General features: G+C 37.1%; 1 protein-coding gene across 2 annotated transcripts in view; it reads left to right on the forward strand.

The window, feature by feature from the left end:
- Positions 1–11,512, forward strand: part of LOC145982028 (glutamate receptor ionotropic, NMDA 3A-like) — an 84,982-nt gene extending 73,470 nt beyond the window's left edge. For both annotated transcript variants that reach the window (XM_083115594.1, XM_083115595.1), the window contains exon 8: positions 9,844–11,512. In XM_083115594.1, the coding sequence (XP_082971720.1) occupies positions 9,844–10,525 (682 nt within the window). In that variant the 3' untranslated portion in view covers positions 10,526–11,512. The remainder of the gene's footprint in view (positions 1–9,843) is intronic.
- The last annotated feature ends 537 nt before the right edge of the window (positions 11,513–12,049 follow it).

Raw genomic sequence — 12,049 nt, forward strand, 5'->3', positions numbered from 1 at the left:
ACCATGGCTTCTTAAATATTTCGATGTATTGAGGCCTTCTAGTGTTATATTAACGAAATTCAAACTGTACCTGTCTGCGATCTACTGCTAATTGCTTTGAACTACTACGATAGCCAGAGAAAGCGGTAAATTCCAAAATTTTCAAAAATTCATAAAAAAAAGTATCGGCATTTCGGAAAAACTAATGGTATATTCGTGTTCAGCATGTTGATTTCATTCAATAAACACTTTGAAAGGAACATAAACAATTTTTTGTTACCTAGTGAATCAGATGGGGAAGGTTGCAGATTTTAAATGATCCAGGTCTGTAAAATCAATTGAGATAAGTAGGAAAAGCGTTCCCCACACCTACCCATTGCAATTTTATTGGTGAAAAAAGTATAACATTCATCAGGGGGGGAGGTGCACCCACTTTTCGCCACTTTTGCTTCCGCACTATGCTAAACCTTATCTACCACCGCCACTAACTTTCATGCATAGTGAGGGATAAAGTTTGAGGCGTACGTTCAGTACCACTTTATTCCAAGGTAGTGACTGGGAATTTTCCTGCGTGCAAACTAAGAAAAATGGTATTCTGCTTAACGTTCAATATACCAGGAAGTAAACAACTTGAATTTTGAACTTGAGTTGCCCTACTCAGAGCACTCTGGAGCCTGTTTGAGGCATCAGATTGCGGTGAAACTTGCTTTAGATGCTAACAAAAAATAGTTTAATTCTCACCTCCACGTGCAAATGTGGCGCTGAAGTTACAACAACCAATAATGTGCGCTTATCTAGGTATAGCAGTGTTTAATATGCACACTGTCAACGTGAATGACCCTTTGGAAGCGTAAGACAGTGTGATCCATGGTCACAAGAGCATTTCCTGGGATGTTGTTCTCTGTGCACCAGTCTCAGTGCCACATTTTCACCGGGTAATATGAACAACAATAAGGACTATATTAACGTATCGGCGGAGGTTTTCCTTGATAAAAAATGTATGTAACGGAATTTTACGCTTACCGCTATATGAGTGTCACTTGTCAGTTATAAAAGTTCAATAGTAAACAGTGCAAACTGTCAGAAGTTACCTGAAAGGGATACAGACCTTCCCCGAAATTTTTGGAAAATAAAAAAATCAAATGAAGGCAGTAATGAAGTCGATAACGATTTTTGTGTGTGAATAACTTTTAAAACGAAGTTTTGAAACGAATGGTAATTCTAGCTCATGTCACATGGAAACAAAACACCAACAACGGGGTATCACCAAAATTGACTTACGGAGATGCATTCTATGATCCAAGCAAATATATTTTTTTTCACTCTGATAAGTTTAGATTCTTGACACGAAATCCCGTGTTCACATTCAGCAGTAGATATCATACAATTTCGTTTGAATTCTCATAATCCTTGAGTGAGGTGAAAATGTGTTTTGAATTTTCTTTGTAGATGTGAAAACTTTTGATTAGTGACGCAAACATGCTCTCGCTCACAGTAAAGTGTATCTGACATGTCACCATAAGACACACGTTCTTAATCATCTAAATGATATGAGTGTGCATTTATTAAGACTACATGCGAAAGTATACCCAAGTCTTCAAACAGGCTATTCATATTGTACAACAAAGATTGGAAAAAATGCTTTCGAACGTATTGTTTTTTCTCTAACTCCTGAAATACCGTCATCCTAAGAACTGAAGGATTTCGGTTTTCCATATACAATGTTAGTACTTTCAGTATTTGTAAAGAGTCTCGAAATATAGCAAATTCCACCATATACAGGGTGTAATTTTAATGGCGCCCACGGACCACGGAAACGTACAGAGGATATCAAAACAAACAACTCTTCTCAGCAATTGGTGCGTCGTTTCGGCGCCACAGTCGATCATAAAAGCCTGTTTAGCCGCCTGAATGCTGGCAACCACAAACAACTTTTGATAGCATCTGTGAAGTCATTTTCTGTGCCCGTCAATGTTGCAAGGAACACACAAATTTTGGAAAAAATGGCATATGATCTGTAAATCAGGATCGCGTCCAGTAGACCGAACATCTAGACTACCAGTCAGAAGACCAGCAATCCCAGGGGAAAGGGCAAGTGAACTAACGATACGGAAAATTGTAGAAAAACAACGTATTGAAAATGAAGTGGCAATATCGGATTTTGACTCTTAGCCTACATGCCCAATATAACCATCATCAACAATAAATTTTATTGGACTTACAGTTTACATCTGGCTGCTTACGCCCAGCTACAAGTCAAATATTTGTTGCAAGTTTGATATCTACAGGTTTGTATATCCACATACATGGGTTGTGGTATTGTGGTGCTGATAGCGGAAGTATTCGAGGTTCACGCTGTTACATTATGGCTAAATCACGCACAACTAATGAACAGGGGGTCACGTGACCCTGGCGGGACATTCCCGAGCCAGTTCAGTTCTCAAAATTTCCGCCAGGGGCGGGACATTCCTGAGCCAGATCAGCCAATCAACAGGGGTCACGTGACCCCCTGGCAGGGACATCATCATATTACTAGGATTTTAGACCTCGTAGTCTGATGAGCAATTTGTTACACTTATACGTAGATTAGCTAAATCCACCAGAAGATATGAAAATATAGCTTAATTTTAGTGAAAATAGGCCCTGATATCAATCGACCTTGGACAAGGTCGGACGCAGAACGAATCAAGCAGTACTACTGAAACGTTTTCATTTTTTTACACCCCGAGGAGTCAACAAAATGAAATTTGTAAAGAAATCATGGGAAATAGAATTATTTGACAGAATACTAGCATCCTGGATGATACCGATATGCGGCATGAGTCTACTCGCTTATTTATTTTCGAAATATGATTTCATATTTCCATGCAAGTAAAGTTTTAAATTGTACCTTTTAAATAAAGCATGTTTTTTCCTTCGAAAAGTCGTGAAGTGTCTTGCCCAAAAGTATTCAGATAAGTTATGAATTATGCATGACCTTTGTAAAGAAATGAAAGTCAATTAAATGCGAAGATGAAAATAGCTTTGAGAATGAACTAATTTGTCTAGGAGTTCTGTGTGCCCTAAAATGTACCCTCAGTTTGAGTTCACAGACTTTTAATTGATGGTGCCAGTATGCAGAAGAAATGGGTCACATGACTTAATTTTTGGTAGCTTAGCCACCATATTAGATTCAAAATGGCGGAATTCATATTTTTAAATAGCTTATTTCTCTGCTATTTCACAACCGATGTCAATTTTTATTGTTTGACTTTCAATTGTCATTCTCATATTTTTTTCGTTAAAATCAACTATACTGCTAGAAATTTGAAAAATAAAAATTATGTGGAAAGTTTCCAAAATTTCTATTTTATGCTTTACGGGAGAAATTTACCTGTTATACGACATTATGTAACTTCTTAGAACAGATAACAATTTGTCAGATTTTGTGGTAGGCCGTTTGTGGTGCAGAGGCCCCCAAAAATTGCACGTTCTGGTTCCGGATCTCAGCTGTTTCGGTGGGTACCGATGACGAAATACGATATTTTCAGTTCATGTAGAAGGGATATGTCGGTACAAATGAAAGTGTGGGATTAGTGTATGCTAGGGTGTCAAACATATGACCCGCGAGCCGAATCATTGCCTGGTATATGGCCCGTCTTAATACTTGTTTTATTTTGAGGCCTTAACTTTAGTGTAAATATGATGTAATAAAGCAAGCGACCAGTTTCTAAAGTAGCTACTGGTCTGGAATGCCTAAAAGATTACTTGCCCCTTAACTGTTTCTGCAAGGGAAATGTTGCATTTGATGTGATTTAAGGAATCATATACCCCATAGTCCATAGTACGTGTATCAACTACCTCTTCAGCTACAAAGTATTGATCCTTCTATGCAGTGTGCGAATCAACGGGGAAGATGGCGGGGACCCCTGCCCCCCACACGCAAAAAAAATATTCCGGCATAAGAATTTGTTTTTAATCCCTGACAAGGATGTTTTCATTTCCCTCAAAGAAAATGTAATTGAAAGCATACAGTAGATAATTTCTTAAGTATCCAACAAACGCCATTTAAAAATCACTCTGGGACAGTTATTTAACCTTTAAAACAATTGCATCTACTTCTTGACTGAAGTTCTATTTTTAAGTAGACCATTGTTTACTTGTTCGTATAGTCGTCAGGTACAGAGGTTTTTGAAAATAAACTATGAAAACCTGAAGCAATTGCAAGTAGTAATTTCGTCAGTTTTCTTAGTTAGAGGAAGCTCACATTTCTCACCACAGAACGTCATCGAATCAAATGGGCAATAGAAATTGGCCAAGTTTTTTTTCAGTATTACTAAGTCGAATATAGCTCTTTTTGCGTGTGAGTTCTGGTTCTCTTAGAATGTAAATAAACTAAATGTTTCTAAGTTACGTCTAAATGTTATCATAAGATTTAATGTCCTAGGTTAGAAACACTGTTGTAAGGTACTTACAACTGCAAGGCAATAGTTTAGTTCAGTATTTCGTAACATATACACATTTTCATACCAACAGAAACTGCCTCTAGCCCCGGCAATGAAATCACAAATACGCCACCAAGTGGGCATCCCTCCAAAAGCAAAAGGCTTAATTCGGACACTGCTTCTATGCCACTGGGGTTATGATTTTTTAGTATGCAGTCTCGAAGAAGTAGAACTATTTTTTTTATACAAAATATTTTGTCATTTATGATAAAATAGTGAATTTCTTTATATTTTCCAATAAATCGACATATTCTTCTTTTGTTTTTTCCTCTCGCTTCTTTCACACATACCCTGAAATTGAGCCTAACTGTATTTTGGAGATATGGTGATTAAAAATACGAGAAAACCTCGTCAAGAGATTATTTTAAACTTGTTTATTCACTGGAATTGTCCGACCGGCTAGTAATCTCAAGAATGCGCAAACTTCGTAACTTCCTCGAAGCATTGACTGAGAGGCAAATACACGTGGATCTAACATGATCCGGCGTGCTCGAACGGTGTAATAACCTTTCGAGGCAGAAGATTATAAAAGCAAGCTCGCTCTCATTACTCTTATTTAACTCATACACTTTACAACGAACAAACTACAACGACAGGGTACGAAGTTTACGGCTACATAAGCCTGCAACCATTCGTGCGGGATTGCTCGGAATAGTGAGTCAAGGGTGACAGTATCGAACCTTGGCATCAGTCACAATTCGGTCTGCATCTGGACAAGAACATCATTCGCCTACCAGGTATGAACAAGCGTAAATAACCTTAAATTCAACCTTCCATATCTCATTCCTCTTAGTCGGAGCAGGTTCAACTCACAAGTATATTTAAGCTTTACCTAAATGTGTTATTGAAACATCCCTGTGACCTCAGGTCCCTGGTAAGATGGGATTACAACATGGTGGAGGTGCGGGGCAACGATCCCCGTACCTCTCTTGCACCAATCATAAGTTGGGTTGTCTAGTATAAAATATCTTTGTTTTAAAACATTTGGTGAACGCTGTACACGACAGTTGCGGGGAGATAAGGGTATCCATTTTGTGCTGGCTATATTCACTAATTCGTTCGTTCTTCACAAGAGGGGAAGAGGAAGGGACTTTTTATTATTGTAATGTTATCAATGATAATAACATATTGTTGCGCGTCTTCAGGATGTTTTTTACTACAATGCAGAGTAGAAGTTATTTGTACATACAAGAGGGGAAAAAGGAAATTTGGCGTTCTGCGGCCTATGTCTTGGGAAAGATGGACGAACTTGCATTGTTAATGTTACAATGCATTATTTTCATTGTTGTTACGTAATGGATACAATCTAACTACTAGATTTCGCACTTTTAATTAGTCTATGGTGTAATGAAGCAAATTCCTTACTGAAAATTAATGCATCACCAAATTTCTGACCCTGTGAGGTACGGAGAATATCAGGAAAATATATTGTTTTAAAACTTTAAAAACTAGAAATTTGACATATTCCTTTCTTTGAAAGTTCACTGAATATAGAATCACTACAATGACATACTTATTTTCTTGTTTCTTCACGCTACTAGGTGATTCACTTTTTGCATTATTGAGCAACATCAATTATTCCTTGTCTATACAGGGTGACCTGTAATTAGATGTATTCCCTGAAAGGGGTTAAAGTAGAGGCAATTTGCAATAAATTTGACCATATGATACCCCGTCCGAAAATAAGTAGTTTTCGAGATAATCGAATTTGCATTGTTTTTTTTAATGACAATTTTCCACATAAATAAGAATTGGGAAAAACTAGCTCATTGTATGGCACATATTTCAGCGTTTTCTGATAACTAACAAATAAGTGGTTGGTTGGAAAAAAGTTTGTCCCAAATAACAATCACATGTAAGTAACGGGTGGATCTAAACTTACAAGCGGTGATAAAAAAATCCAATCTTAGTTAACTTGGCAACATATTAATAACAAAAATGGTATGACACGAAGCGTACAAATTACTTAAAATACTGCCTTGTGTCATCAGCTATCAAACAAGGTACGAATGTTGCTAACATTCACATTTGTGTACAAGAAATAATACTTCATTCATCTTCATGTGAATGGAATCAATGAACAATACAATTAAAGAACATTACACATCTTGTTCAAAGTGGGCACCTCCGTTACGAATGCAGGCACGCAGGTTTTTAAGAACATTTGGTCTCGTAACTCGTGATGTGATGGTGTCCTTGATGTGTTCACCAACTGTTATGATCCTCTCCCTGAGCTCTTCTTGCGAGTTTACCGGTGTCTTGTAAACTAAGTCTTTCATGTGGCTCCAAATGTAAAAGTTGCAAAGTGTCAAATCGGGGGATCCAGCCGCCTCGGCTAATCCATTTCTTTGGGTAACTTTCATCCATCCACTTTCGCACGCCCAGGCAGAAGCATGGATGGGCGTCATCAACAATAATTTGATCGAGCCATTTTTCCTGCCCCAAATCTTAAATGGCATCACTTATGAACATTTTTGAGGAACGGGATGGCAATGTTGTTGGAGGAAGTGCCTCTAGCTACAAAACGTGACATGATTTACCAGCATGGTGGTTGCCCAGCTCGATCCCCCGATCGATTTGACGCCTTGTGACTTTTACATTTGGAGCCACATGAAAGACTTAGATTACAAGACACCAGTAAACTCGCAAGAAGAGCTCAGGGAGAGGATCATAACAGCTGCTCAACACATCAGGACACCATCACATCACGAGTTAAGAGACCAAATGTCCTTAAAAGCCTGCGTGCCTGCATTCGTAACGGAGGTGCCCACTTTGAACAAGACGTGCAATGTTCTTTTATTGTATTGTTCATTGATTCCATTCACATGAAGGTGAATGAAGTATTATTTCTTGTACACAAATGTGAATGTTAGCAACATTTGTACCTTGTTTGATAGCTGATGACACAAGGAAGTAATTTAAGTAATTTGTACGCTTCGTGTCATACCATTTTTGTTATTAATATGTAGCCAAGTAAACTAAGATTGGATTTTTTTATCACCGCTTGTAAGTTTAAATCCACCCGTTACTTACATGTGATTGTTATTTGGGACAAACTTTTTTCCAACCAACCACTTATTCGTTAGTTATCAGAAAACGCTGAAATATGTGCCATACAATGAGCTAGTTTTTCTCAATTCTTATTTATGTGGAAAATTGTTATTTAAAAAAAACAATGCAAATTCGATTATCTCGAAAACTACTTATTTTCGGACGGGGTATCATATGGTTGCAAATTGCCTCTACTTTAACCCCTTTCAGGGAATACATCTAATTACAGGTCACCCTGTATATATTTATGTATAAAATCATTATTATACATTATTATAATTATGACATTATACCGGCCTCCATGGCGGAGTGGTTAGCACAGCTAGCCACGACTCTAGACGTCCTCGGTTCGATTCCAGGACTGAGCATGGGTGTCTGTGAGTGTCCCTTCATCAGCTGCATTAAATCATCACTCAACCTCATCTTCGCGATTAGATAAAGTGGCAGAAAAGCGAAGGAAAGTAAAACAAATCAATCAATTATGCCATTACATTCCAAATGTAATACGTACATTTAAAATGTACATTTAATATACAGTATGTAATATCAGTGGCGGGCTCAAGGGCGGTTAGTGGGTGTCATGAACCCTTTTCAGCTCTTTATTTAAAAAAAAAATAATTCCAGCTGCACATTATGCGACTTAAGTTGAAATATTTGCTGCACATTCGATGTTACCTTCTTCTCATGAAAGCGATCACCGAATTGAAGAGTGTTATTCTATCATTGGTGTAGAAGGGTGAAAAGTGTTATAAGAAACACATTAAAAATATATGTTGAACAAGAGTTAAGGAATCTTGAGAGTTAGATTACTTCCTGATACCAAGAGTTTGTTATTTGTATTGAAAAATTTGATTTAATTAAACTGTTTAATACTATTACTATGAATATCAAATCTGTCATATTCACATAATAAATTAATTTCCAAAATAAAATGACAGTAATGTTAAGAAAAATTGATATTTCCTTCCAGAGTATGTATTTTGGCAATTTCTAAGATTGATATGATTTGTAAGAATAAGCTACGTTATTTGAAACTTGAAACTATGTCGAAGATGTGATACAGGTTTTTTTATTCCTTATATTATATTTTATGTTTTAAGGATTCATTTTTAGATTCAATAAATTGTTTCTACTGTAGTTATTCCAAGAGTTTTCTCAATATTCTCTAAACGATTTACTCCCGTTCCATCGCTTCTCGAAAAGTGGGCGTGGTTTGTCCCGATTCATCGCTTCTGATAACGAAAGTTCTTTTTCGGGTCAGGACTTCCCAATCCATCGCTTCCGAAAACAAGGAAATGTACACTCACAGAATGTATATAAAAATCTGTGCCAAACACACAAACAAAACTAACAAACGTTGTTACACACATAAATATGTAAAAAGAAGTAAATAAACAACTGAGCATTTCGCAATAATAAATGCAAATAATAAACAAATAATAAGAAAATGAATAAATAAATGAACAGTAGGTACACAATAAATGTAAAAAATGTTTTTGCTATGAGGTAAGTAATCTCGACCCTACTGTACGATGACGTGGAATAAGCCTAGAAGGTTGCAATGGACGAGATTGTTATAGTTGTACATCCCATTGAAGACAAATCCCTAGGAGGCTCCAATAGGAGCCTTGTAACGTTTTACCTTTGCAAATAGCAAATCGTCAACGGGAACGGGAAGACACCTAGAGAATAGAAACAAAGGTGCAACAGGGATTAATGACATTTCACTCCAGCTTAACCATATATCCAAGGTATCGAAGCTAACCTAACCTAACCTGGAAAGAAAACATACTCATAGTGATCATATTGCTATTGTTATTATTGTTCTTATCATTATTATTATTAAACCAGTAAACCCGAAAGAATCTCACACATATATACACACGCGCGCGCAAAATATATATGTACATAGGCCATGGCCTATTAAGATTACTTACTTAATTGCTTTCAACGAGAACAGAATCTTGTAACACACGACACCACACAGCGATACTAAAATTTTCGTCTTAAGGAAATCCTATACACACACGCGGTAGGGTTTGCGTGAACACCTGCATACAACTGACGCTTCTGGGCCGATGGATCCGGAACGCCTGACCCGGAAAAACCACTTTCGTTATCAGGAAGCAATTTATCGGGAAGCAATGGAACGGGAGGACACTTTCTAAATTCACTGTGACTTCATACATAAATCTTTAGTAAGAAAGATATTGTTTCTTCTTTGCCGAACATATTCATGACCGTATGATTAATATTTTGTACAGTGTAATTTCATTTCGTTTACAAAAACACAACATAAACTTGGTATATATTTCTACGTTTTCCTCAGGGTGCAGAAAGAAGAGAAGGACCAAGTTCTGACGCTGTCTGTCCCAGCATCCACTGCGACTACCCCAGATACTCTGCTGACACCAAATACTCAAACAGCTCCTTCGCCTTCTGCCATCCATAACCCAATACTCCACTCCGGTGCTGCTGAGAATGTCTACGAAAGCAAGCAGAAGTCCTGGGCCCACACAAACACCGTGGTGGCCGTCCGGTCTGCACCACGAGGAAGCGTCGACTCCAGCCCATCCCCCACGGCTGAGTCCCGGCTGCCGTTTTCAGTGTCTTTCAGCACAGGAGAACTGGACAGTCTGCCGAAGAAAAAAGTAGACTTTTCGCCATCTTGTGCGACGGATTCAGGTTTCTATGCAAAGGATAGTGGTGCAAGATGTCGGAAGAGACGGAGATCTTCATTGGTGGACGCCATGACCATTCCCCCGCCCCCACCGCCGCCAATTCTGTCTTTGAAGAGGAGAGACTACGAAGGCGGCAAAGAAAATTCCCCTGCCCTGTGCTCAGCATTGGACGACACTAGCCTCACGTTACTTCCCAAGTCGGAAATAATATCCTTGTGGCGCACTTCGGAACAAGACCTTAGGCTTCAACTACTGAAAACATTGAGAGAAAAAGATATTTTGTTGGAACGAATTCAAGTTCTAGAAAGACATGTGACAGACCCTCCATGAATCCCTTTCCTTTCTGTCACATGTGAAAAACCCATCCATCTGTTCGAACACGTGCCCTTTGTTAAGATCTTCATATGGAACGAGTTTTCTTCCACGGAGAGCCTCTTCTGGATAGAACGGCTTGATTTTTGGTTAGAAGGTCTGATCCGATCAGCAAAAGGTGAGAGAAGATGATACATTTGACTTCACTATTTTCATTAAAAGGAGAGAGAGAGAGAGAGAGAGAGAAAGCAGATATGTTATTAACTAAAGTCACAGCAATTACTTTGCGCCTATACAAATATATATCTTTGCAATTGAGTTCTGGAATGCGTTCTTGAATATTGTAATCTCTTTGATTTACGCCGAGTGTGTTAACGTATCTAACTTTACTAGTGACTTGGGACCAACTTCTATAAAGTGCCATGTTTAATAACGGCAACGGAAAGAAACGACATTTTTGTTGACACCGATTGTAGAGCAACTATCTACCACGGATAAAAGTATATTTTTTCCGTAGCAAAATATAGAATGCCTCGTAATTCGCAATCATAGGATGGCTGTGTGAATGGATATGTGAAGTGTTCCAAATACACATTATATGTGCCTAACAACATAAATACACGTAGACAGAAAAGTACATAACTCATCGTAACATTGCCTTTGCATTTCCAATAATGCAGCAGCGAAATAATTTAAATTTTTAAGGCAATGAATATCCATACAAAAACCTCTAAAAATCTTCTACTACTATTCCTTTTCTGAAATAGACACTAATGCATCATACTACGTAGTATCACTTTTGTTAACTGCTGATTGATACGTCGGAGTATTGAAATGAAGTAATGCAATGCTTCGTTTTAATTTCAACTTCATATTGATTTCTAATTTTAAATTTTGTGAACAGTAATGCAGTTAATACAATATAGAAATGTTGTTTTGCTCAAAACACATTACACCAAAATAGTCGCTTTAATGACTTAATTATTTATTATTTAATCTCCAATAATACACATTGTGAAAAACATCTAATATCAGAAATATATTCTTTGAATTTAATATAAAGATATATATACCAATGAAAAAAATGAAAAGGAAATATTTCAAACTTAAACTTATAATTCCGTAATAAACTATAAACATTATGTAAGTATTTTTTGCATAATGAAATATGTTCCTGAATAAAACACATGGACTTGTATCTAACCAAGTAAGATTTTAAAAATACACTGTAAATCGAGTTTCTTCTCACATAATGGGTAGTATATTTGTGTGTATGACTTTAAACCAATTATATAGATATATAAATTATCGCATACAACAGGCTGAAGTAGCGATTCAACTAAAATATAAGGATATATAGTAATGAACGTTATTCATATAATATTTGAGGAATAGTAATATCCGAATGAGATGTTAAATTAGTATGTTAGCTATTAGTTTACCGAGAAAATGTGGCTTCTTTGGATGCGAAAACAATATTTAATGAACAACATGATGTAAACATATTAAAGATGTTTCATTCTGCTAAAACTTGGCTTAATT

Source organism: Lepisma saccharinum, chromosome 30, assembly GCF_977018435.1.
Source record: "Lepisma saccharinum chromosome 30, izLepSacc3.1, whole genome shotgun sequence".
Taxonomy (NCBI): Eukaryota; Metazoa; Arthropoda; class Insecta; order Zygentoma; family Lepismatidae; genus Lepisma; species Lepisma saccharinum.